Below are 27674 nucleotides of genomic sequence, written 5' to 3' on the forward strand. Positions count from 1 at the left end.
AAGGTGGCTCAGTGGTAGAGCGCTTGCCTTGCATGCATGAGGCCCTGGGTTCGATTCCTCAGCACCACATAAGCAAAAAGAAAAAAGCCGGAAGTGGTGCTGTGGCTCAAGTGGTAGAGCATTAGCCTTGAGCTGAAGAGCTGAGGGACAGCGCCCAGCCAGAGTTCAGGCCACATGACCGGACCCCCCCAAAAAAAGAAATAGGACACTAAAGCTGAGCTCAGTGACTCCTACTTGTAATCTGGTGACTTGGGAGGACCGTGGTTTGAGGCTCTCTGGGGAAAAAGACACAAAAGAAACAAGCCACATCTGTACACATCTGTACACATCTGTAATCTCAGCTATGCAGGAAGCAAAGTAGGAGAATCTTGCTTCAATGCAGTGCTCTTAAGTTCAAACCCTAATACCGCTTCTTTTAGAAAAGGAAGACATGGGTCATTAAAATTTGTGCAATATTATGTTTGTAAAAGCATTGGTGTAAACGCATTCATATGACTGCAGAGGCTTTTGCTGTTTTTCAGTGGCGTGGAGTTAACGGCCCCAAAGGAAGAGGCCCCGGTGGAAGAGGAGACCCTGGGCGCCCTGGAGGAGGAGTCTCCACCCAGGTAGGGTGTTCTGTGTATTTTTCTCCTTGGCTCGTAATCTTTTCACACATTTCCTTAATGTATTAATAATGAGCGATCTAGTTCAAGCTATCTAATGAGTCCTTTAACTTGCCATTCCCATGGTTTCTGGCCAACAGTAGATGGCATCGTGTCTTGCATTAGGACCATAGTCATTCTCTGCTCCCTTTTTAAAAGTGTTTTTATTATTTTAGGTAGCTGTACAGAGCAGTTTATGCTTCTTAATGTCACCCCTTTCAGCATTCTACCCAACCCTCCACGCCACCCCTTCCCTTACTTACCTTAATTCTAGGTTATATATTGAATCTTTTGTAATTTAACAAAGCAGTTTATGTGTACACTGCATCTCGGTGTGTGCCACGTCAACATCTTCACACACCCTTTTCCTTAATGTTTCAGTTCTGTGGTATGAATTCTTGCCTGCATTCCCGACTCTTCCCCCTTCTTCTGCCCCCCCCCCCCCCCGTGCCCTCTTGCTGGCACCTGGTTCCTGGTACTTGTTGTGCTGGGCTTTGACTTAACGTCTACACAATTGCTAATGAGTGATTGATTGATTGATCTATTTTTAGGTACTGGGGTTTGAACTGGAGCCTTGAGCTCTTGCTCAGCTTGCTATTTTGGAGATGGAGTCTGGCAAACTCTTTGCCAGGCTAGCTTCAAACTGCAGTCCTCCGGATCTCATTCTTCTGAAGAGCTAACATGAGCGTGAACTACTTGTGTCTCCTTGTAATGGGTTTTAATGGAATTAATGGGTGAAGTTCAAATGTTCTGTTCTTTATCCACCTTTTTCAGTCAGTAGCTTGTTCTCTCATTTCCTCTGTCCCTGTTACTCTCTCCAAGTCCCTTTTTTTCTCTTTTCTTCTTGTAGGTTAGGTGCCTGGTCCGTATCTAGCAGGTTTGAACCTTAAGTCCACTTGTCCTTTGGAGTTCGTGTGGGATCTCGCTTAGCCAAACCCCAGCTGGATGCTCCTCACAGTTGTCCACCCTGCCTGAACCCACTGCCAAGCACTGTAATCATTTGAAACCTCTGCATGTCTTGACTCCCAGTATTCTGAAATGAGGCCTCAGTTCCACCTAGCAATCTGTTTCAGGGTTTCACTTTTACCGCCTTTACAGCTTAGACCTTCTTGTCTGCTCAGAACTCTTTCCTTCTCACCCCACACCTCCTCTTTCATTCTCCCTGTGCAGCTTTGTGTCTTAAACGAGGTGGGAGCCATCAGATGGGAACTTCACAGTTTTCTCACTGTCCAAGGAACAAACCTGTCTATAGCCACTCACCTCCTAGCTTCCTGCCTTCCTGGTAAAAGCCCATCTTCTCACAGCTCTTCGAGCTTTTGATGTTTTCTCTCTCTACTTCATAGAAGCTTCATACTTCCGGCTTTTCCCCTCTGTATTCATCTCCTTTCTCCCAGCTCTGGTCTTGGAATCAACATTTTAACACGGTCATTCTCATGCTGGTGCTGGGACTTGAACTCAGGGACTCGTGTTCTCACTTGGCTTTTTTGCTCATGACTGGCACCATCTGCTAGAGCCATGCCTCCAGTTGTGGTTGTTTTGCTGGTTAATTGGAGATAAGAGTCTGAAGGATTTGTGTACCCAGGCTGGCTTTGAACTGTGGTCCTCAGATCGCAGCCTCCTGAGTAGCTAGGATGACAGGTGTGAGCCACTGGCGCTTGGCACTCAGAACTCTGCTGACCCTTCTCTTGACCCTCCATTCTCTCATGCGTCCCTCTTTCTTCATTTCCATACCCCATCCTCATGCCTCACTTCACTCCTGCCCTCTGGTCCTTCTGGAAGCTGCCACCATGTCTCCTGCTGTAATGGATGTTTCAACCTGAGTCTTCTTGGTTCTCAGAAGCATTGGACTTTATTGCTTTCTTAAACCCATCCTCTCACTGGCTTCTGACATCACTGTACTGGTTTTCCTTCTGCCTCTCAGCATCTCCTTTGCAGGCTCATCCTGTCTTACAGGTCTTTTACAATGCCACGTCCTTCAGCTTCTCTTCTTCTAGAACCTGTTTGTGGGATCTTATGTATCCTGTGGCTTAAACTGTCAGGTGTATCTCCAGAATGTATCTCTGAGTCCTTCCTTCAGTATACTTCTGGACACCTCCCCTGATCCCATATATTCCCTGTACTCCACATCTCCAGGATTTAGCAAATTACTTTCATTACAAGCCTCTGAGCCTCCTTAGTTGTTTCCACAAACTAGAAGCCTAGGAATCACCCATGGAACTCCTTTTGAGACTCCCTCTCCCAAGTTCAATCCTTCCCTCTGCCCTGTGTGACTTGTACCCTTCCCCCAACAGCACAGTCGCCTGGCTGCCGCGTGGCTCCCTGCATTTCACCTTTATGCCAAAGTGGCATTCAGACTGCTGCGCCCTCTCCCCCTGCATACCTCCTCCCGTGATTTCCTGTTCCTTTTTAGTTTCTGACCTGACCTGCACAGTCCTACATGGTCATGCCTCCACAGGACTCCCCGTTCCACCTGTGCCTCCCTGGGTTCACCTCATGGCTCCTATTTTAATCTCAGATATACCTACCTGTCCTCTATGCCATCCTCACCCCTGACATGCTTTTGCAAGTATTGATTCCTGTTCTCTATACTTCCACTCATCCTCATCTTCCAGCCATCAGAACTTCTACTCATTCTTCACCTGCCCAAGGCAGCGTGTCTAAAGAGCCTAGACTCTGACCCAGTGTACTGAGTACAAATTCTAGCTCCACACTCACCAGACTGGACAAGTTATTTAATCTTTCTTCAGCGGTTCTGTTTTCTTCATGTGTAAAATGGTAACAATATGGTACTTGTGCTACAGGGTTGTTGTAGGGAGTGTGTGTATGTGTAAGGGAGCGAATGTACACATAGTGCCTAGCATCTGGCTAGCACTAGAGAAATACCTGTTGTTATCACTGTTGTTTATCATAGGAGTAAAAGGGCCATGATGATGGGTGATTATCAAAGTATTAATTTGCTATTCAGAGCTGATGGGAATCTGCTTTGTTCTCATAACCCCACATTGCTCCCATGGCCACTGACTGCCCCCTCCCACACCCACCCCCCACTCCCTGGGCCCTTCCTGGTTCTCAGGAAGACTCTACCCTGATCTCATCTAAAGTGCAGGACCAAAGCCGGGCGCCAGTGGCTCACGCCTGTCATCCTAGCTCCTCAGGAGGCTGAGATCTAAGGATCGCAGCTCAAAGCCAGCCTGGCAGGACAGTCTGTGAGACGCTTATCTCCAATAAACCACCAGGAAACCGGAAGTGGAGCTGTGGCTCGTGTGATAGTGCTCTCACCTTGAGCTGAAGAGCTGAGGGACAGCGCCCAGGCCCAGAGTTCAAGACCCACAACCCACAAAAAAAGAAAAAGAAAAAGAAAGTTCAGGACCACCGGCATCAGAATGATGCCCTTGCTATAAAATCCCAAATGGGACATAAATTCCAAACAGGACAGTTCAGAAAATAAATCCCCAATAGAACAAAGAATCTCCAAGCAGAGTCCAACAACTCTTTCCAGTCTCTTCTTCCAGCCCCATCCTTGTATCTATCCAAAGACGCTATGTGAAGGACTTACCTCTCCCATCTTGTCCCAGTCTTGTTATGCATCTAAAGATGGAATATGAAGGACTGACCGCCTCCCCACTGCCCCAGGTGCACGTGGACACCAGGCAGAACCCAGGTGTGTGTGGACTTGACGCGCAGGCAGGACAGTCTGACCCACGCCCGGCTTCAACATTCCACCGGGAGCTGACTGAAGGTCCCCGCCTCCCTCAGCCTAATAGCCTCTGATAACCTCTGCCCCCTGGCTCAGACCCCACCAAAGCCCACCTCCTTGCAGCCTCCAATCCTGCAGGAAGGTTGGTGTCCCCTCGCTGTTCTCAGTAAGTAGTCCTAGCCTGTTGAGAGGGAGAGTCCAGCCTGCTCCATTAACAAAAACGACAAAAGATGTTGGAAAAATAGGATTAATGTTAATATGATGACTTAAGCAGTGAGTTGCCTAAATAGAGAGGTAAATTTATATGAATGTTGGGAAAGTACGTTAACTGCATACTTCTGGGAACACATAATATTCTTTCTGAACCATGAACATTTATATATGTTGGGCGATACAAGGCTGCGTAACAGAGAGAGAATTAGCATCATCCTAATGTTCGTATTTATGGAGATCCTCTCTGAGCGATGGCAGCCTCCAGGAGGGCTCGTCAGGTAGCTGGAAGTGAGCATCTAGTTGCACCGCTGGTGCTGCCCTGTAGAGCTGCCATGCTCTACTCCCTTGTCAAGCTTTTGAAAGTCAGAAAAACGACATCAAATGACAGTGACACTGGCTGATCTCAGCCTGTCTAAATAGTGATTTAACATTGCTGCTTTCAATAATATATAATGTGCACTTCTCAGTTATAGAAACTAGATGAATGAGTTCAATACTATATACCCGATAGTGTTTTCTTTTTACTGACAATCACAGTTGCTCTTCTTTTTTAAGGTTGCTTCCTTAGAGGAATATGAAATTTTCCTTGTCCCATGTGCTCTAATACGTGAGGATACCTGTGTCCTGCTTCATTTCCCCTAAAATGACTGTTCCCTTAATCTGAATGGAATAACTCCTGTACATGAATGGATATCTCCTGTATTTGCTGGAAGCTGACCCAACCTCATTTTCCCTTTGTCTATCCTGCTTCTTAACTTTCAATTTGTGTATATAAATTTATATATACAAATAATTTGCAGATAGCTTTATTCCATATTACCATTTGATAGAAATTTTTCTTCCTTGGGGTTAGGGATGTAGCTCAGTGGAAGAGAACTTGCCCAGATTGTGTGAGGATCTGAATTCTGGTCCCAGCACCCAAAAAACCCAAAAACAAAAAATGAAAGAAACAAAAAAAAAAAAAAAAGAGGATTAGGCAAAGGGAAGAAAAAATGGAAATAAAATTTCTCCTGGGTTTTTGATAATTTAACACCAAAGAAGGGTATTAAATTTAAAGTAAACTTTGAGCTATTACAAATACATTAGTCCTTTCTAGAATTGACAGATTCATCTCTTCCTGGGGAATATTGGTCTTTGCTAAAATCGCCAGGAAGCAGTGACAACTCAAGTGTATGCACCACCCAACTGTCACAACGTGTGTTTTTGGTCATCACTTTTGCTCAGTAGGGAAAGAGTTAAAGAGCCAGTACTTGGTGATTGTTACTGTGGCTGTTGAAATCACAGGTGATAAAGGAAAAGACATCAGTGTACCTACCCTCTTGCAGGTTGCCTTGACGCATTCCGCATTCCGTGGTAGGGAGGGTGTCCTGATGACAGACACTGCGCTCTGCAGTGCACTTGCTTTAGATCTTTTCAAGGACACATCTCCTCTTCCCCCACAGAACTAGAGTTTGAACTCAGACCTGTTCTGGCTAAGCAAGCTCTGTCTAACATGTGAGCCAGGCCTACAACTAGGATTGCAGTTTTTATATACCTTTTTTTTTTTTAATTTAACATTCTCTTTAAAATTTTTTTTTTTGTTTAAATTTATTCTTTAAAACAAAATGATAGTCGGGCGCCAGAGGCTCACATTTGTAATCCTAGCTACTCAGGAGGCTGAGATCTGAGGATCACAGTTCAAAGGCAGCCCGGACAGGGAAGTCTCTGAGACTCCTATCTCCAATAAACCACCAGAAAACCGGAAGTGGCGCTGTGGTGCTTGCCTTGAGCTGAAGAGCTTGGATAGCTCTCAGGCCCAGGGCTCAAGCCCCATGACCAACAACAACAACAAAAGATAAAACCTGTTAATAAGTACTTTCTTTGTGGTCTTAATATAAAATCTTACTGAACTTTCTGAAATTTATTAACTTCTATTAGTTTGCCTTAGTTAATCTTTACATTTATAATATCCATTTGTGCTGATTTCTGAATTCTGTGACAAGTAGGCTAAAGAAACTTTACCAACTTTTGATTTTACTTTAGCTCTGAAATAAAATAGGAAAATATATTAAATAGATACAGTATAAGAAAGCTCCTGCCAGGTACCCTGGTGGCTCACGCCTGTAATCTTAGCTACTCAGGAGGCTGAGATCTGAGGATCATAGGAAGTCCACTCTTTATCTCCAATAAACCACTCAGAAAACTGGAATTGGTGCTGTGGCTCAAGTGGTAGAACGCTCACCTTGAGCGGAAGAGCTGAGGGACAGCGCCCAGGACCAGAGTTCAAGCCCCACGATGGCCAAAATAAAAAAGACAGGTGTGAGCCACCAGTGCCCGCTTCCTCATTTCATTTTAGCTGGTTAATACCCATGTGGGGCTGATCCATCACATTCCATCAAGTTCCTCTCTAAAGTCCTTTTGTGTGCTTTGTGTAGCTGTGTGCTACTGGAGCTTGAACTCAGAGCCTCTTAATATGTTTGCCTTTTTGCTCAAGGCTGGTGATGTACCACCTGCGCCACAGCTTCATTTCCAGCTTTTTGCTGGTTAATTTGAAGAGTCTCATGGACTTCGGCCCAAGCTGGCTTCCAACTCAGATCTCAGTCTCCTGAGTCGGTAGGAGTACAGGTGTCAGCCACCAGCACCTGGTTGCAGTTTTAGTATTTTTCTAACCTTTTCAAGCAGCACATTTTGAGGGATTTTACAGTGAGCAACTACATTTACTACCTAAACTCTTCCAAGCTACATCTTAATGTGTTTCCTCACATCTATCCCTCATCCATCTTTCTTGGCACATGTCTTAATACCTATAGATACTGTTTCATCATGCAAATCATTAAATAGAACTGAACATTTGTTTACAGCTTTTTCCTGATATAAAATACAGATCATAAAATATATAAATTATAAATGTACTATTTGACCTGTGCATAAACTGTAGAACCCAGATTATTGTCAGCATTCAAAATAGTACCAATTGCCTTAAAAGTTCTTTCCTAGGCAGCCACTGCTTCAGTTTTTCTGCCATTAGGTTAACATTTAAAGTAACAGTAAATGTGTTGATTTTGGATGTGCTGTGATTGCTTCTGTCCTGTTTGTTTACACTTTTCACACCATTCATCTGTGTATTTCTAGAACTTACAAATTTCATTAGCCTTCTGAAAGGCATAAACTTGATTCCCTCCCACTTACTCTGTATTTTCAAATTTTTAAATTGTTACCATAAAGGTGATGTACAGAGGGGTTACAGATAAAGAGGTAAAGAGTACAGGTCCAGAGTACATTTCTTTTTGGACCATGTTACCCCTTCCCTTGCTCTCTCCCAGTTATGTGTTTAACTCAGGTATTCTACTGCTTGAGCCATGCCCCTAACCCTTTTATTGTTAACATTTCAAATAGGGTCTCAAGTTTTTGCCTGGGGCAGCCTGGACTGTGATCCTCCTGTTTTCACTTCCCACCCAGCTGGGATGACTACATTCATCAGCAGGTCCAGATTTTTATTGTCTGAGATTGCTCAATTTTTGTCTGGAATGGCCTCAAACTATGATCTTCTCAATCTTCACCTCCTGGGATGTGTGTGTGTACTGGGGCTTGAACTTGAGTCAAGGGCACATTGTCCCTAGCTCAGTGCTGACACTCTACTATTTGAGGTACAGCTTCACTCCCATTTTTGGCAGTTAATTGGACATTAGAACCTCACAGACATCCCTCCTTCCCTCCCTCCCTCCTTCCCAGTCCTTCCTTCTTTCCTCCCTCCCCTCCCCACGCAGTTGTGAGTAAAAAAATTGAGCAGGAGTGTTATGTCCTGAGTTCAAGCTGGGCACCAGTAGCTCATACTGTAATCCTAGCTACTTAGGAGGCTGAGATCTGAGGATCAGGGTTCAACGTCAGCTTGGGCAAAAAAGTCCTGGTGAGACTCTTATCTCCAATTAACCACTCAAAAAGTAGAAGTGGTGCTGTGGCTTAAAAGGGTAGAGACTAGCCTTGAGCAAAAAAAGAGCTCAGGGACAGCACCTAGGCCCTGAGTTCAAGCCCCACTACAACAATCTCAAATTGGCTAGAAGCTCAGTGTTGGAGTGCTTGCCTAGTGTGTGCAGGCAGGCCCTGTGTTCAATCCACAGCATCTCAAAACATGTAACTTCTTGTTTCCAATGTATTTTACGGGTGTTTCGGGGTTAGCTCTGCGTGCGTCAGGCAGTAAGTGCACCTCCTTTCGCGTAGTGTCATCTGTTCCCGCGCTCTCCCCCATCCCCTCCTTTCCATCTCTAGCCATGAGTTGCACAGTGCACTTTTGTCAGAGTCCACGCAGCCGCTGTGCGGCACTGCTGCATGCTCATGCTTTCCCCCTCACCCTTCCTCACATGTGCACCAGCCGTCAGAAAAAGAAAAAACAAATGAAGAAAAAAAGCCCCTTTTCCCCCTATTTTGGAGTTCGTTTCAGGAAGCATATGACTTCATATACATGTGAAGAGGAGCTCTGTGATTCTCTCCTAAGACTATCCCTTTGGTCAAACTGTATGTGAGTATCTACAATCCTGTGTGATTTGTTATACCCCAGTGCGTGTTAGATCTAACTTCCACTTAACAGGGAGAACATGCACCATGTCTCTCTAATCTTGCCTTACCTCACCTGACATCTGTTCTAGTGCCATCCATTTCCCTGCAGATGACATTTTCTTCTTTCTGACGCTGTGTAAATTGTATATAGGTACCACAGTGTTTGGATCGGCTCCTCTGTCGTGGGGCTCTGGGTGGCTTCCATATCTTGGCTGTTGGGAATAGTGCGGCCGTGAACACGGATGTGCAGGTGTCCTTGTTGTATCCTGGCTGGTGACGCTCGGGGTAGAGGCCCAGGAGGGGTATGGCTGGTTGTAGGGAAGGCCTGTGTTTAGGTTTTTGAGGATCCTCCAGACTGCTGTCCAGAGTGGTTGTACTAGTCACATTCCCACCAGTGGTGCAGTAGGGCTCCTTTTCCCCCACATCTCCTCCAGCATTTGTTGATGATAGAATTCAAAATGTTGGCCAGTGTACTGGGTTAAGACAGTATCTTGGGGTTGTTTTACTTTGCATTTCCTTTATGACCAGGGATGAGCAGCATTTCCTCATGGGTTTCTTTGACATTCTTACCTCTTATGAGGAGTCTCTCCTTAGTGCCTTTTGCCTGCTTACTGATTGTTTTAAAGGCTCTGGGAGGAGTTAATTTCTTGAGTTCCTCATGTATTTTGGGTATTAGGCCTTTAATGTATTGCTAGTAAAGATCTTTTCCCAACTGGTTGGCTGTCTTTCTAGTTCAGTAACTATGTCCTTTTATTTTGATGTAGTCCCCCTTGTCCAGTCTCTCTCCTATCTGTTGTACCCATGGGACTCTGTTCAGGAAGTTCCTGCCTGTACCTATGAGTTCTGATGTTTCTCCTACTCCGTAATGCAGTCGTTTCAGAGTTTCAAATCTGATGTTGAGGTTTTTGAGCCACTTTGATGTTAGTGTATGATGCCCAGTTTTTCCAGCATCAATAGTTGAAGAGGTTGTTTTTTCCATTGTGTCTTTGGCTCCTTTGTTGAATATCAGATGACTAAGCATGTGGTTTTATTTCTGGGTCTTCTAATCTGTTCCATTGATCTTCAGGTCTATTTTTGTGCCAATACCAAGCTGAATTTTGTTATTACGGCTTTCTACTAGAGTTTGAATTCTGGTATTGTGATACCGCCTGCATTGTTGTTGTTTTGCCTGGAATTGCTTTGGCTATTCTAGGTCTTTTGTTGTTTGAATTTTTGGATTGTTTTCTCCGGCTCAGTGAAGAATGTTGTTGGGATTCTGATGGGGATTGCACTGAATTTCTGTATCATTTTTGGCAGTTTGGCCATTTTTACAATATTGATTCTACTTACCTATGAACATTGAAGGTCTTTCCATTTCCTGGTGTCTTCTTTGATTTCTTTAGATTTTTATAGGTTTTGCTATAAAGATCTTTTATATCTTTGGTTAGGCTCCTAGTTTTGTTTCTTTTTGGGGGGGCTACTGCAAATGGGGTTGTTTTCATGATTTCCCTTTCTGCTTGTACATTGTTGGCATACAGAAAGGCTACTGATTTTTGTAGGTTGATTTTGTATACTGCTATTTTGCTGAAGTGATTTATTAGTTCTAGGGGCATGGAGGTGGAGTAAAAACTTGTCAATTCATCAGTAAAAATTAATCACACTCAAAATTATGAGTCAGAGAAAAGGAGACTTCACTGAGGCTCCTGGCAAGAGGTCTTGTGGGAACAAGCCAGGAGCCCCATCTGTCCTCAACATAGAAGGCATCTAAGAGTGAAGTCCACAAAGGAACAACTCCTCAGTGTAATCTGATCAGGAAGACAAGGGAGGGGGGCTGGGAGTGTGCACAAAACAATGCCTGTTTACAAAAGTGTGCAATTGTAGTGGACTGTTTGAAAACTCGTGTTGGGGTTTCCTGTATGTTTCCCTAGCTTCCCTCCTTTTCTTCAGCTCCCTCATTTTGCTCCTGATGCCATCTGGAAGGGAGGTGGGCATGCTGGTGCACTACGTGGCGATGCTCTGGTTTTTTACAGACTGCGTTGACTATAGGAAGTATCTTAGCCAGCAGTGATGAAAATAAAATGCAAAGCTTATGGTTCACAGGTTTTCTTACATCACATCTGAGGTGCAGTACTACAAAATTATGTTTAAACTAATGGTTACAACTTTTTCTTTGATGAAGTAGGTATTTCAATCCTATCAAAAATGTGTCAATGATTATGCATCTTTAATACAGAGTTCCTGAGTTGGAGGTCGAAGAGGAAACTCAAGTTCAAGAGATGACTTTAGATGAGTGGAAGAATCTTCAAGAACAAACCCGACCAAAACCTGAGTTTAACATCCGGAAACCAGAGTCCACTGTCCCCTCCAAAGCGGTGGTGATTCACAGGTCAAAATACAGAGATGATGTAAGCATCACATTTTGTACCCACGGTAATCTTTTCTTTTTCCTTATCGGAAACAAAGTATTCTTGTTTCTGCTTAGGAGTCTTTGGATGCTGAAGAGAAACTAAAGCTTAATATATTGACAGTGAAATTTTAAGAATTTGTTACAACTGTAGAGGAGATGTACAGAGGTTTACAGTTATGTAAGTCAAGTCATGAGGGTATTTCCTCTTAACAGTGAAATTTAGTGCATTTCTGCCCACGCTGGACTGTGCTGAGACTGCAGATTCCGTGTGTTACTTGTATTTTTTTCTCGTAAAGGAGAGGTACAGAGTGTTTCCTGTATCCTGCCATCTCAAAGGATAACGGTGTGTGTTTTCGTGATAGATTGCTCAATGTTTTGTCCATGCTTCCGTGATCAGGAATGAGCTCAGGGTCGCATGCGTGCTTTGCAGGCCCTCTGTCATCTGAACCACCTCTGGTTATTTTTGAAATAGGTAGTCTTGTACCCTGTCCAGCCAAGACTGTGATCCGACTACTAATGCTTTTTACATTGCTGAGGTGAAAAGCATGTACCACTGCACTAGCCGCTGGTTGAGATGGGAGTCTTGTTCACTGGTTTTTTTCCCTGGCTAGCCTCAAACTGCCCTTCTTCAATCTCTACCTCCCATCATGCTTGAGCCACTGCCCCTGGCTTCCTCCACTCTACTTCTTGAGTAGCGTTTCAGGAGTAGTTGATCGTTTTAACTATAGTTGGGATCTACACTGTGATGTCTTTTTCATATTAGTTCAGCGTATTTCGTATTAGTCTAACTGCTGAGATGTTGGACAGCACGGGTGAGCATGTACTTGCTCAGGGAGTCCCTGTTTTTAGTTGGCATTCAGGTATTTTCTTGTGGGTGTGTGTGCCTTCTCAAGCTGAGCCCTGCCATTTGAGCCATGTCTCTAGCTCCTACATTAGTTTTGTTGTTTTGCTTTTTAGATGCTTCAAGTTGTAAAGGGAGATGTTTCAGGGAAGATATCTACCAGCATATTTTGATAAGGCTGATGCTGGGGTCATTTTAATCCCCTTCCTTCTAAGTTACTGATCTTGAGACATGAATCCTTCCAATTATAGAATCTGAATACTACTGGTTGTGCAGGTAATGGTGATGTACAAGCCCTGTGCTGGATAGTCATTGAATTCCAGTCCGTATATCGTATAACTGTGTCAAGATACTTGAGAACAGCTTACAAGGAAGGCGGAAAGGAGGAAAGGGCTTGGCTTGGCTCAGGCTTGGAGGCTTCACTGTATGGTGACTTTGTCCTCTTGCTTTGGACCTTGTGGTAGCACAGAACAAGGTGAAGCACATAGCAGAAGAAACTGCTGACATCCTCTTGGCTAGAAGACAAAAAAGGGAGGGCCCCGATATTCCCTTCACAGGCCACAGCCCCCTCCCCAGAGTTCTGCCATGTCTCAACAGCGCCATGGGCTGGTAACCAAGCCTTTGGGATGTGGGTTGAAGAGACGTTTAGGATCCAAGGCGTAACAGCTCCATTTGTACATAAGGTAGTTGTAGTCTCTAAATACTTTTAGAGGCTCCTTATGATACCATCTCTTCTCTGCCTTCCGGATTGGTCAGGTCTAGGAAGCCTGACTACTAAGAACCCAGAGCCTTGCTGTTTTTTAAATCACAGTGGAGTGTTTTACAAGCCCATTTGCTACCTGGGTTGGCTATTTTGTCTAATCCATGGTTCTTTTTTCTTCTGAGCATTGTGAATAAAGCTCTGAAACAATTGTGTCATCAGGCTGTGAAACATGATACAAACAGGTAAAAATAGAAGCTTCTTCCTAAATGGACATCAGATTCGTGCACACTGGATCCAAGGGAGGCACTCAAGCAACTGGGTTAGCTGAGTCACACAGCCTGGTCTCAGTAAAAGCATGTCTGGTCTTTGTTACTCTTGTGGCATTTTAGATGTTGGCCAGCAATTGTTCTTAATAACATGAGTCAAATTGTTGGGTCATTAGTTCACCTTGGTCTTGTCCACCTAAGGAACAATAACAAAAAGTCTTGGAATAGCATTTCTTATTTGCATGGAATTCAGTGAGCACCAGGGCCAGCCAGCCGGCCCGGCGGTGAGTGGGTGCCTCTCACTCCAGTGCTCTGGGCTTCCTCTGGGTCGGGGGCCTGCAGTGCAGCCCGCGGACGCTCCTGCTGACGCACACGGACAGCAGGAGTTCTCCAAGGCAGTAGTTTGCCGCCTCCTCTTCTTTTGTGGGTTTGGGCCAGTGCTCTTGACTTGCTCATTCCTTCACTTTTTTAAGCTTCAAGGCTTCATCTACCCCAAATCTCCAGCACTTTGTGATTCTTATCTAAGACTACTGCCATGCTTTGCAGGCCTAGATTTTTAGGTAAAGCAGGGTTTATCTGTGATTTTGAAATGAAATCTTGGTGAGAACTAGGTATGGTGGCTCATGCCTATATATCCCTAGCTACGTGGGAGGCTGAGAGTGGAAGAATTGCAGTTTGAGGTCAGTTCAGGCAAAAAGCTCAGGAGACTCCATCTCACCCAATAAAGCAAGACGCAGTGGTGCGTGCCTGCTAAACAGGAGGACTGCACCCCAGGCAATAGGTACAAAAAACTGCATTTATAGCAGTTCTTTAAAAGTAGCAGCACTGGCAGCAGTACTTAACCATACTTTGTTTTAAAATGTCTATATATTTGAGTCAGAATTGTTCAACGTAAATCCTGCAGTTCATTAGTCAGCACCCATGTTGAAAAGAATATTTCTCAATATTTATGAATAGCATTTAGGAATAACGCAGAAGACTAAAGCATTTTAATCTCAAAATGCTGAAATGGATAGAACTAGAACTAATCAGAGAGACATGTTCTCTCTGATATGCAGAAGTTAGATCTAAAATGCACTGGGATATGACAGATGATACAGAATTCTAGAATCGTATACAGCGAGTAAAAGAGGATAGTCTTAGGTACCCAAGCACCTCTTCATACGTACATAAATAATACACTGACACAAACTCCAAAAAAATTTGTATTATAGTTATGAAATTTCAACCTGTTAAACACAAATTTGGGCATATTTGGAGCTGGGCGCTGATGGCTCACGCCTGTCATCCTAGCTGCTCAGGAGGCTGAGACCTGAGGATCGCTGCTCCAAGCCAGCCTGGGCAGGAATGTCTGTGAGACTTATCTCCAGAAAACCAGAAGTGGTGCTGTGCTCAAGTGGTAGAATGCTCACCTTAAGCTGAAGAGCTCAAGGACGGTGCCCAGGCCCAGAGTTCAAGCCCCATGACCAGCCTCCCCCCCTCCTGCCTGACTGTACCTAGGCGAGCCTGCTGTACAGTGAGCTGCATGTGCTGGCAGTACCACTTGGTCGGTCTGTCAGGCCCCGCGCTGAGCTGCTGTGGAGGTCGCGGTGTCTTACGTTGTCACCGTTTCAGATGGTAAAGGATGACTATGAGGATGAGTCCCATGTTTTCCGGAAAGCCGCCAATGACATCACATCCCAGCTGGAGATTAACTTTGGTAACCTCTCCCGTCCTGGACGTGGAGCCAGAGGTGGTACCCGGGGAGGCCGAGGAAGGACCAGAAGGGCAGAGAACTTCGGGCCCAGAGCAGAAGTAGTGGTAAGTGGCTGTGTTATGCATGCTGGGTGGTACTCTGGGGCCTCGGCTGGGTGCCAACCCTCTGTAAGCCTGGCCCCATCATCTGCCCGCTGTGAACTGGAGAAAACCACCTTCTCGTCTGCGTGGGAGATCCCGAGCAGGGGATGGAAGCAGGCCCGCTGGCCGGCTGCGTCGAGGCCCCTTGGGATAAGCCACCGCCGTCCCCTCCGTCCCTCCCCCTGCCACCCAGCTCCCTTCCCTACTGCTCCACCCACCCTGCCTGACTTGGAGCGCCTCACCCCTTCCTGCCATCTCCCTGTAGACTAGTAGGGTCTTTGGCCTTTTCTTCTCTGAAGCATTCCTTCCATATGACAGGACTAATGATGTATGTCTGCTTTTGATCGTTGCTGATCATGCTGTCGAGGCTCCATGTGTTTTCTGAGCAAATGCACTCACACAGAGTGGGTTCTGGCGTGAAGCTGGCTGGCCCAGGACCCCTTCTTTGTGGCTGGGAACAGCCCATGAAGACCTGCTCGGGATGTGTTTTAATGTTCAGGGTTGGCACCAGGGTTCTCTTTGCATTCCCTCCTTTCAGACGGCATCCTGGCACGCACAGCTCACCCCTGCTGCAGCGGCCCACTGCTCACCGGGCCACGGGGCTGGCTGGGCACCCCGGTGTAGCTCAGCCGCTTCCCAGAAAGCCTCGGCATGCCTGATAACAGCATCCTTACTCTGGGCCCCCCATTCTTTGGACATCTGTGGCTGAAGTGTCTCACTGACCGGCACTCCTGGGCGGCTTGGGCTTCGGTGCCTTGAAGACAGCAGCTCTGCATTCTCTTCCTCCCACTGTGAGCCCTGTCTCCCCCGAGACTCCTGCTCCTGGGGTGCTGGCGGAGGCTACAGCAGGGTAGGTAAACAGTTAATTTCAGACCATTGTTTTCTTCTTTAGACACAAGACGTTGCCCCCAATCCGGATGACCCTGAAGATTTCCCTGCTCTGGCCTGAAAGAGCAGCACTGGTGTGCCCATGAAGAGCCATTTCCCTGGAAACTTGGAGCAGCACTGGTGTACCCATGAAGAGACTTTCCTTGCTGTGGGGAAGAGTCAAACTCTAAGAACAATAGATGTTGCTTTTCGCGAGTCATGTGAATTCATTGCACTTCTTTGCTTTGAGGGGGGCAGAGTGGCTAGGTCTCTCCAGGGACCATGTCCAGGATATGTACATAAAAATTATAATGAATCTTCCTCCAACATGTGGAGTGAGCTAAGCTGTAAAGTATCTTCAGACTACTTAGTAGTAAGCTGTATAGATGAGTCCTCTAGTAGTACGGGAAGTAGAACTTCCACTTAAAAGAGTCGGTTGTAAATGTTTTACTTAGCGATTCCTGTTTCCATTCAGCCCATGACAACGCTGTGACAACGTACAAGTCTTGATTTTTAAGGGTGATTTAAACTACCTCGTGGTTTGCGTATGCACACACACTTAGTGTGTATGTATATATCTATATATATGCATATTTAGAGTGGTTTTTTGGATGTGTATGAAGTATATAATTATGTTATTCGCCAAATGACAAGGTTTCTTAGGAGAAATGTATCCTTTTACCCCTAAAACTCATCACAGTTCAACAGCTGAGTAGAGGCCTGCGTGGGAATCACTTGCATTTATAGAGCCCCTGTGCATGAGCCCGGGCCCCCCAGCTGCAGTGCTGCTCTGTCTTCAGTGGAAGTGTGGCTTACTCACAGCGGAGCTCATCCCCGGTTACCCACCCCACCAAGGCGCTGTGCCACTACTGGCCTGTCACTTACAGCTGCAGACCCCGGACCCAGGCCCAAGCTTTCCTACTTTTGCTACCCTAAGATGGCTCTGAAATGAACCCAAGAGCAAATAAAGGCTGGCATTCCCTCCAAAGTTTGTGTATAGAAAACTGAATTCTTTTGGTCACACGAGCCAGCAGAAAGGACATGTGAGCTTATTACACAGAGAAAGCAAGCCGAGTGCACACTGGGCGCCTACTTACGAAATGGATGAGTGCTAAAGGCGCATCACCCGCTTGCTGCTTCCCTCCGCCCGGCGGCGTGGTCACCAGGGAGCATCACATTGCCAGGCTCCCTTACCTTGGCTTTAAGAGTAGCAAAAATAAGATGCCTTTTAAGAAAATTTCCTTCCAATTAAGGCAATGAAGTCTGAGACCTGGTGGTGCTTACCTTGGCTTTAAGAGTAGCAAAAATAAGATGCCTTTTAAGAAGATTTCCTTCCAGATAAGGCAACGAAGTCTAGACCTGGTGGTGCGTGCTTGTCAGGTGGTGTGGTGAGTTCAGAACAGGTGTCTGCACATCAGCTCATTTGTTAATCCAAGGAGAGCAGAGTGGTGGGTAGAACGGGGATCTAAAGCCACTGCCTTTTCCTTTTTCTTTTAACCCGTGGTGGATTTTGAATCACTCCTTCTGTATTAGGGTATATTTCTATCACTCTATAAAGTATTGCGATTATTGAAATGAATCTTGAACAGATTAAAAAAAAAAAATTTCCTTCCATACTGTGAATGAGCTTTAAAAGCCTATATCCTAAAGCCAGGCATCAGTGGCTCATGCCTAATTTTAGCTACTCAGGTGGCTGAGGATCACAGTTCAAAACCAGCTGGGTCGAGAAAGTCTGAGCTTACCTCCAGCTAACCATCAAAGAGTTTACCCATCCAGAAAATGGAGCTGTGGCTCAAATGGTAGAGGGCTAGCCATGAGCGCAAAAGCTGAGTCTAGGCCTTGTGTTCAAGTCCTGCATGCACGCGCAAGTGGGCGGGCGCGCGCGTGTGCACGCGTGCGCGCGCACACACACACACACACACACACACACACATGCACACAAAAGCCTGTAGCCTGTGTTTGCATCTTCCCACCCTGTACTCTGTCTCACCACATAGCCTGGCGGGGTACTTTCTGTAGTGGGTATGTGCACCTGGATGATTTGGACAAACAGATGCTGTTATGTTCTGTCTCGATGTGCCTCCACTTGAGCCTGGACGTGGCTGGACGTTCTGGATCCGCATTTCCTGCTGGCTCTTTTCCATCTCATGGCCTCGGGCACCCCGGGGCCATGTCTCTGGCTCATGACTGAAAACCACGAGCAGATTCCTGAACGGGCCACCGCCAAGGCAGCGAGTGAGGGGGAAGGAGCCTCAGAGCCTGGCCCCTCCACAGCCCTCAGAGCCTCACAGCCCGGCCGAGGAAACTTCAGAGCCTGGCCCTCCACAGCCCTCAGAGCCTCAGAGCCCGGCCTTCCACAGCCCTCAGAGCCCGGCCCTCGACAGCCCAGCCGAGGAAGCCCTGCAGTGCCTCCCACCTCGGGCGCTCTGAGAGTAGCTGCTTTGATAACCCTCCACAGCCAGACTCTGCAGACTGGCCTCTTGGCATTTTCACCTTACAAGCCAGGCACCCCTTGGATGGCACTGGCTGAGCTTCCTTTGAAGTCTGAATGGGGTTGGGTCATCTAGACACCACAGGCCCTTCATGTGGGTTGTGGGCCTGTCACATGAATGGTCCAGGATGTCCTTCAGAACTACCTCCGGGCCATTGCCAAGTCAGGGCGGCAGCTGCCCCGCGTCTGGGGCCTGACCCGGCTCGGCCCATCCATCGCCACCCTGCCTGCCACCTCTACAAGGCAGATTCACTTGGAGAAGAGTTGGCCCTTGCTCCTGCTGTGGAATCCCGGGCTGAGCTCCGCCCCAGCGACAGGGCCTGGCGCGTCGGCCTGCCCACCTTGGTGGGACTCAGCTGGGCCCGGCGTGGCCTGTGTTGACAGGAATGCAGCGAGGAGACTGGAGGGACGAACGTCCTTGTCATCGCTGCCTGTATCAAACCATTTCCTTCCAAAGAGGAATCACTGCACACGAGCCTCGGGCCTCAGGTGGTCATCCCTAAAATGCTGCTCTACCCAGACGGGGTCCGGGGCCAACTTGCCGCCAGCTGCGGCCTCCCCTGTCCCTGCGAGGGACAAGCATCGTGGGTGCTTGTGTCACTGTCACTACCGTGTCAGTGTGCAGGGCTTGTGTCACTGTCACTACTGTGTCAGTGTGCAGGGCTTGTGTCACTACCGTGTCAGTGTGCAGGGCTTGTGTCACTGTCACTACCGTGTCAGTGTGCAGGGCTTGTGTCACTACTGTGTCAGTGTGCAGGGCTTGTGTCACTACTGTGTCAGTGTGCAGGGCTTGTGTCACTACTGTGTCAGTGTGCAGGGCTTGTGTCACTGTCACTACTGTGTCAGTGTGCAGGGCTTGTGAGCATCACTGTCACTACTGTGTCAGTGTGCAGGGCTTGTGAGCATCACTGTCACTACTGTGTCAGTGTGCAGGGCTTGTGTCACTACTGTGTCAGTGTGCAGTGCTTGTGTCACTGTCACTACTGTGTCAGTGTGCAGGGCTTGTGTTACTACTGTGTCAGTGTGCAGGGCTTGTGTCACTACTGTGTCAGTGTGCAGGGCTTGTGTCACTGTCACTACTGTGTCAGTGTGCAGGGCTTGTGTCACTACTGTGTCAGTGTGCAGGTGCTTGTGTCACTACTGTGTCAGTGTGCAGGGCTTGTGTCACTACTGTGTCAGTGTGCAGGGCTTGTGTCACTACTGTGTCAGTGTGCAGGTGCTTGTGTCACTGTCACTACTGTGTCAGTGTGCAGGGCTTGTGTCACTACTGTGTCAGTGTGCAGGGCTTGTGAGTGTCACTGTCACTACTGTGTCAGTGTGCAGGGCTTGTGAGCGTCACTGTCACTACTGTGTCAGTGTGCAGGGCTTGTGTCACTACTGTGTCAGTGTGCAGGGCTTGTGTCAGTGTGCAGGGCTTGTGTCACTACTGTGTCAGTGTGCAGGTGCTTGTGTCACTGTCACTACTGTGTCAGTGTGCAGGGCTTGTGTCACTACTGTGTCAGTGTGCAGGGCTTGTGAGCGTCACTGTCACTACTGTGTCAGTGTGCAGGGCTTGTGTCACTACTGTGTCAGTGTGCAGGGCTTGTGTCAGTGTGCAGGGCTTGTGTCACTACTGTGTCAGTGTGCAGGTGCTTGTGTCACTGTCACTACTGTGTCAGTGTGCAGGGCTTGTGTCACTACTGTGTCAGTGTGCAGGGCTTGTGTCACTGTCACTACTGTCAGTGTGCAGGTGCTTGTGTCACTGTCACTACTGTGTCAGTGTGCAAGGCTTGTGAGCGTCACTGTCACTACTGTGTCAGTGTGGAGGGCTTGTGTCACTCACTACTGTGTCAGTGTGCAGTGCTTGTGTCACTACTGTGTCAGTGTGCAGTGCTTGTGTCACTACTGTGTCAGTGTGAAGGGCTTGTGTCACTGTCACTACTGTGTCAGTGTGCAGGGCTTGTGTCACTGTCACTACTGTGTCAGTGTGCAGGGCTTGTGTCACTGTCACTACTGTGTCAGTGTGCAGTGCTTGTGTCACTACTGTGTCAGTGTGCAGGTGCTTGTGTCACTGTCACTACTGTGTCAGTGTGCAGGGCTTGTGTCACTGTCACTACTGTGTCAGTGTGCAGGGCTTGTGAGCGTCACTGTCACTACTGTGTCAGTGTGCAGGGCTTGTGTCACTACTGTGTCAGTGTGCAGGGCTTGTGAGCGTCACTGTCACTACTGTGTCAGTGTGCAGGGCTTGTGTCACTACTGTGTCAGTGTGCAGGGCTTGTGAGTGTCACTGTCACTACTGTCAGTCCCAGGCTTGGTACAGCCAGGATGCCAGGCAGTAGCAGGAGCCTGATGGAGACGTAGGTTCTTTCTACACGGCTCGTACTGAGGGACACGCTCCTTACACACCTGAGCTGGTCCCAGCCCCTTCAGGGCCCGCCCTGTGTTTGCACGGGAGGCACGCGCACGCATGCTGCGTTTACCTCGGCGCAGGCAGATTGGCAAAGCAAGCTGTGAGGTCCCAGGTCCCAGCGGAGAGGGGCAGGTGGGCTGTGGGGCCAGAGACAGGGCCAGGCCAGCTCTCCAAGGGCCTGGCCGGCGGCCTTAGGCCAAGGGGGCTACTGGCTCCGCTGCCTCTGCCCAGGCCCTTCTCTGGGCCCCAGGAAAACCCTGCCAAGGCCACATTCTCCATAATGCAAGAGGAACTCCCCTGGTGGGACCCAGCGGCTCCCGCACCTGCCAGCACTGCAGGCATGGCAGGCTCTGTGGGGACAAGACCTCAAAAGCCCAGTTTCTCTGCAGGCATGCTTAGTCATGCTCTGGAGAAAGGACTGGCCTCCATTTGTGCATGGATCTCCGTGGGGCTGCTGAGCATTCTCAACCATGGGAGGCAGGGAAAATCTTTGAGAACCACTGTCTGGCAGCGTCTGTGCACACATGCTGCACGCGGCCCAGCCCCTGGCTCTCCTCTGGGGTCGGTGCTTGCTCCCTGAGGGGGAGGGTTACCCAGCCTGTGCCGCGGCTCCCTGCCCTGCTAGACCAGCACCAGTCCCGCAGGAGTGCGCAGCGAGGAAAACTACCCGCAGGAAGCCACCACGGGAGGGCGGCCTGTGAGGGGTGTGGGCATGGTGGGCATTAGAAAACACGCTTGGAAATACTCCAAGGGTTCCCAGAGGACAAAGGCGCCTTGGGATGCCTGTGAGCTGATCTCTCCCTCCCTGCCCCTCTCCCTGGCCCACTCGCTCTCCGTCACACACACACAGCACCCACAGCCTCCCTCACCTGGCAGTGAAGAGCACCTGGGGTGGTGGCTGTCCAGCAGCACGGACACAGGCGGGCCAGCCATGCCTCTTCAGAAATGCTGAGTGACTTCGTCTGGGGAGCGGGGGCTCCACTTCCATCACCAGGCTCCTGAGGAGGATTCTAGCAGCAGCCCTGGTGGTTGTGAAGTGGAGCTGCTACCAGGGGGGCCTTCGGCCTGGCACCTCCATCCTATCATGCCCAGGCCATCACGAGGCGAACCCAAGCCGAAATCCTAGCACCCGTGAAGAATGAGGCAGAAACGTTTGCAGAGAGCCGAGGCCGGGCCGAGGGAGCACTTCAATGACACACAGAGAGGGTCTCCGGCAGGGGCATGGTGCGAGCGTCCAGAGCCTAGGCCCTGCGGACCCCAAGCCAGAGCAAAAGCCGGTCTAGAAAGGTTACAGCACGCGACAGCCAGCCGTCCCTGAAAACGGGAGACAGCAGCCGCATTACCACCACTGGGATCACTCTGGAGGCTTCTGTGCTGGGACAGGGGACGGGACAGGTTCAGCTGCACACGGGCCAGAGCGCAATCACACAGGATAGAAAAGCAAGACACCACCAGCCAGCTCCACTGCCACTCTGCCCCTCCACTGCTAAAAGGGTACAACAGGGACAGCAGATGGGCTGGAGCCTCGGGCCCCATCTCCTGAGGGTCTAGGAGCCCCACTGCCAGCCAGGGCTGAGCCCAAGTCTGCACTCTCCCTGTGCACGGTCTTTGCTCCGGCCCCTTGTGTCAGCAGCCCCCAGGGCTCTGGAGCCGTTGTGGGCATGCTTCTCAGCTGCAAATGTCGGGGGGCGGGGGGATGAGGAGGCCGTCCAGTGCGGAGGACATGACACTGAGTCTGCGTGGGGCTGTGTCAGGCTGTGTCAGGAAGAGCCATCCTGTCTCAGGAGGACCTTGTTACACATACCCCCGCCGGGGACAAACTGGATTTCCTTCACACCACACCACTCCCCCACCCTCTCCCTACTCAAGGTCTCTCCAGGTTTAAAAACACATTTGGAGCCAGGTGCTGGTGGCTCATACCTGTAATCCTAGCTACCCACCAGGCTGAGATCTGAGCCAGCCCAAGCAAGAAAGTCCTTGAAACTCTTCATCTCCAATTAACCACAAAAAGCTGGAAGTGGAGCTGTGGCTCAAGCACTGGAGTGCCAGCCTTGAGAAAAGAAGATCAGGACAGCACCCAGGCCCTGAGTTCAAGTCCTGGGACTTGAACACCAAAACACCCCCTCTTCCCTCTCCCCCCTCCCCCCGCCCCGTTTGGTCATTCTGAGCCTGCGGGGCCGGTGAGCACGACGGAGGCGGCAGCCTGTGTGGCCTGGCCCTGCAGGGTGGGCCTCCTTACCTGGAGATCTCAGTGTGGACAGAACCCCCATCATCCAGGCACATGTCAGAGCCATGCAGACTTGCTGGCGAAGAGATGAGACATAGTTAGACACAAGGCAGGCCCACCAGGTGTGCCACAGGGGTGGCAGGAAACAGATGCACCTCCCCGGGACCAGTGTCTAGGGGATTGCACTGTCACCAGGCTGTGGGGAAGCACTACAGCCGTGCTTTTGTTCCTCACTGTGCCGCAAAGCGACTGACAAGGATTAACTGAACTGCTACACACCTGGTAGGAGAGATACTGCCACCTCCATCTGGGAGGGGAGGAAATGGGTCTAAGGAGGGTCCTTGGGTCCACATCAAACAGTTAAAAGCAGACAGGGCCAAGGTTTGGACCCAAACAGTGCAGGCCCCTCAGTGTACTCGGAACAATCCTATCAACCGTGCTTTGATGCAGCATACAACAAATGCTTTACATTTTTAACACATCTTTGACCTAGAACTTCTTTGGTCAGAATGTATACTAATAACCAGCACTGCCCAGTACCCAGGAAAAATGGAGCTCTGAGAATATTCACGCAGTGCTGTGACCAGTAAAGAGCAGGCAGAGGGAGGTGAGGCCTCGGGTGGCCAGTACTCTCTGCAAACACTGCCCCGGTAATCCAGTCACAGATGGGCAAAGTGAGGCTCCAAGGCCCAGACAGACAGGCAGCGCGGTGTCCTTGGGACCTGCTGCTCCCACCTTGGCTTGCCTTTTATCCCCACCCCCAGCCCCTCAGCCTGGCCTCGGACTTCAAGACCCACCTTTAGTGGAGGGACTTCCACCGCTGAATCAAAATGTTTCTTCTAAATGCTTACACCATTACAAGTTGCACAGACTTACGTACCTCAAGCATCAGATCCAGGACTAACCAAAAATTATTAAAATTTGTCTTTACCTATCTAAACATGTGTAACAAGTGCCCCACACTGCCTTAACCACTTTGTCTTTACCATCTCATTTAATTCTCTAACTGCTGAAATAGGAACCTGTCATTTAACTGAAGGGTCTGAGAGGGGCGCGGCCAACGACTCCCACGGTGACGGGTAGTGTGGCTCCAGACAGGTCGGCAGAGCCTGAGCAGCACGCGTCCACACTGCACAGCTCTGGAAAACCCGAGCCCCCAGTGAAAACTAGATACCAGCTGGCTTGGTGCGAAGCCAGCCCTTCACAGACATTCATGACGTCACGGAACTGCTTGGCCTGGGCAGAGCTCCCAGCTGGTGTTCAGGAGGCGAACATCTCACGCGGCACGGCCTCAGGAGCTCCCCACACGGGGCAGAGAGAGAGATCGGGGCACACCCACCTGCTGGCACTGGGATGAACTATCCAGCGTGGCGCGGGCCTGTTCTGTGCAAGCCGCCCGGGCAGTGGGATTTTGTTACAACGGTCCTAACAACGAATGTGGAAGGGCGACGGCTTGCTTCATGCTTTAACCATGTCCCCCGTAACTTGTAACACTCCGCAAGTGAATAAATACAGTCAACAAAACGGCTGTTTAATACTTTTAATCACATGATTGTAATTATATAATTTCCACTACTCAGTATTTTGTATAAAACTAGTTACACAAGATTTTCAAATGCAACAATACATACCAAACTACACATATATGCAAAGTTTACAAGGCATTATGAAGCTTTTATCTTAAAAATACCTTCAGGAAAATAAACATTCAACCAGTTCTTTCAGCTTTAAAAATATGATTAGAAATATACATTTTAATTAAAAAAACAAGATGATTGATCAAATACTGATTAATCAGTTACATTTTAAAACTTTTAATCATCTGTACATGAGTGCACATTAGATAAAAGTCTGCAAGTTAGTAATGTAAAACCGCAGTCCTCTGCTCCCATGAGTGTCTGCTGACTTAATTCTACTGGGCAACTAGGAGGTGATTTTCTACAGCACAGGCGAGCTGTCCACCCTTGGAGACACATCTGCAGTGCTGCCACAGCAATGCTCCAATCCAGGGGATGGAGGCGCAGTGGCATTTCATAGAAAAGGGTTATGGAGGAAATACAACGCATTTTGAAGGTTGTTTTTGATGAGATGCTTTCCAAAATGCAACCCCAAGTTTCAGAAAATATATCAACAGGACAAACAGTAAATAAGTACACTGCTCATTTGTCATGGACAGGAATTCAAGCCAAAGGGACGGCTCCCAGAACCCCTGGCACAAAGTGCCCAGAGGAGCAGCAGGTTCACAAGCCCAGACCACTCCACTGAACAAGTGCACTGGCCTCATGGAACTCTTGGGAGGGCCTCACCCGAGACCTGCCTGGACCCGTGCCAAGAGGTAGAAGCCACCCCTGGGAAGGGGTGGGAGGGGGTGAGGCCAGCAGGTGGGGAAGGCTGAGGGCATCAAGGCTAGAACTGAAGACTTCTGCAGACAGGCAGAGCAGCAGGTGGCTGGGAAGCAGCCACGCAGACAGGTAAGGCCACCCGAATGAGGCACTGCTGGCCACCCACTCTTCCCACTGGCAAGAGCGCTCTAGCCCTGCCACACTTCCAGGAGCCGTTCCCTGACCCTGGATGAGCTCCATGGGCACCTGTAAATACTCATCTCTTAATCTGAATTCTACTGGGAATAGCAAACTAAGGCTCTCCTTAAAAGAACCTCTCTGACATGCCTATTTCCTATTACAGAGGAACAAGGTCTTCTGTAGTAAGGACTTGCAGTTAGAAACCAAGATTCGGGGTGTTAGGTTGGTTTCAGACTGAGGGGGGGCGCCATCCCGTACTTCCAGGAAGCTCTTCCCCGCTGCCCTATGTTCCCTCCCAAGCATCTTCCTACAACCTGTCTTCACTAAGCCTGTGGGTAGTTTCGGTGAGCTAGTTAACCTTGGGGATACAAGAGCCACAGTGATGGCAATTCTAAGCAGAAACTTGAGCAGCCAACATAAAAAGGGCAATTTATGAATTTTTTTTTTTTTTAAAAAAAGCACTGTGCTTACCAATGAAGCCCAAAGTTGTACTCCTCGTGGAGACCCCAGTGGCTTATTCTCAGGGGCCAGGCCTGAGCAGGGGCCAGGTGGGCAGGCCACATAGCCGGCAGACTGCCGTGCGTGGGGCAGAAGAGCTGCCCTGAGAATCAAGTACGGTTCACGCATGGGCACAGTAGGTGGAATGTTCCTCCTCCTACCACTTCCAGAATAGAAAGAGCACGGTTTTCTAATCCCCACGGTTTGAATGCCAGGGCCATCCCACTGCTGTCTGGCACGGGTGGAGTCTTCATTCCCACTGAACACCAGCCAATGTCTCCCTTAACAACCAGGGCGAGAACCTGAAACGAGGCTCATGGAACGGGGTTCCACGAACTACTGTCTGCACTAATAAACGCAACCTGTTTGCCGCAACGGGGAGAAGGGCAGCCTGCTCTGATACATTCATCTGTCTTAGGGTGGCTATGGTAGAATACTACAAACCCTCCAGCCTCTAAACAAGGACAGGAAAGAACTGGTTACCAGCAAGTAAAGCCATTACCTCTTATTATGGAAGTAACAAGAATGATGTGAAATCTTCTTTCCTTATGGGCCCGCACTGTTATTTTGCGTTTTCACGTCACAGGCTTGCTGTGTCCCAGGAGGGTGAAGGGTGAAGGCACTCTGCAGAGTTGTATTCCCTAGCCAAAGGCATCGACGCGTTTGCTACTGCGAACAGCCGGAATTCGGAAGAACGGAAGATTGTGTAATGGCCATAGACTGAGGAGGGGGGGGGGAGGGGAGGGAGGGAAGGTAGGAAGAAGGGAGCAACAATACAAAGACTCTACAAAGTGTTCACAAAGGTGCATACCAGCTTCTCTTCAAAGTCTGCTAAAGCTTCCATTACGAACTGTTCTCTAGCAAATCTGGGGTGATCCAAGTACCACTTGGTATTTCAACATGCAATATGGTTTAAGTGATTTTTCACAGATTCTTGTCAATAAAGCACTCTTTGGTAGAAGCAAACAGCTTGGGTACATTATGGAGTGACCATAACAATAGTCATACAGAGAGTAAGGACAAATCAACCAAACAGCATCCCGTAACACAGAGTGCCACATCAGCAGTGCTGGCTTCATCTTTATGACACGGGGGTCACAGGGCAAAAATAAATATGTAAGAACCCTTCATCAGACCTGGCGTTCTTCCGGAAGCCAGCAGCGGACGTGATTGCCATCACAGAAAACACATGCACCGCGTGGACGGGGCAGCCCTCTGGTTGGCAGAGGGCTGCGATATTTACACCTGAGACTATGCACACGTAACACGCACCACGCATCCTTCCCGTTCAACTTGACACAGTTCTAAGAAAGAAGGAAAGCCCTTCAAGTCGTCCGATGGCGACCAAACTCTTGAGTGACAAACTTCAAACTCTTGAGTGACAAACTTCAAGGACATTCTCTTCGGTGAATTAACTTCTTAGGTGGGAAGCAACTAAGGCTTTTGCAGTTTGGTGTTGTGCTAAACCCTGCTGAAGTTTCCTGCTCCTTCCTTCCTTCACTTCTGGTCTCACTGGGTTTAACTTAACGCAACACTGTTTTAGTCCTTGAAATGGATGGACTGA

The 27674-nt window shown here is 48.6% G+C and overlaps 2 protein-coding genes across 7 annotated transcripts in view; one reads left to right on the plus strand and one right to left on the minus strand.

Annotated features, from left to right (window-relative positions):
• The window catches only part of Habp4 (hyaluronan binding protein 4), a 38316-nt gene extending 22117 nt beyond the window's left edge, over positions 1-16199 (plus strand). For both annotated transcript variants that reach the window (XM_042665608.1, XM_042665607.1), the window contains 4 exons: positions 522-605; positions 11297-11468; positions 14895-15080; positions 16009-16199. In XM_042665608.1, coding sequence (XP_042521542.1) covers positions 522-605; positions 11297-11468; positions 14895-15080; positions 16009-16065 — 499 coding nt within the window. In that variant the 3' untranslated portion in view covers positions 16066-16199. The remainder of the gene's footprint in view (positions 1-521; positions 606-11296; positions 11469-14894; positions 15081-16008) is intronic.
• A 5822-nt stretch (positions 16200-22021) lies between these two features.
• Positions 22022-27674, minus strand: part of Cdc14b (cell division cycle 14B) — a 103798-nt gene continuing 98145 nt past the window's right edge. For 3 of the 5 annotated variants that reach the window (XM_042665593.1, XM_042665596.1, XM_042665591.1), the window contains one exon: positions 24616-27670. Coding sequence is in view for 4 of the 5 variants with exons in the window: in XM_042665596.1 (XP_042521530.1) it covers positions 27634-27670 (37 nt within the window). In the remaining variant the exon portion in view is untranslated. Of the gene's footprint in view, positions 22178-23102; positions 23167-24615; positions 27671-27674 lie in introns of those variants that run through there. The other 2 variants (XM_042665592.1, XM_042665597.1) reach the window with 2 other exon arrangements.

This window comes from Dipodomys spectabilis, unplaced genomic scaffold (genome assembly GCF_019054845.1).
Source record: "Dipodomys spectabilis isolate Male_0828 unplaced genomic scaffold, ASM1905484v1 ptg000335l, whole genome shotgun sequence".
In the NCBI taxonomy this organism is placed as follows: Eukaryota; Metazoa; Chordata; class Mammalia; order Rodentia; family Heteromyidae; genus Dipodomys; species Dipodomys spectabilis.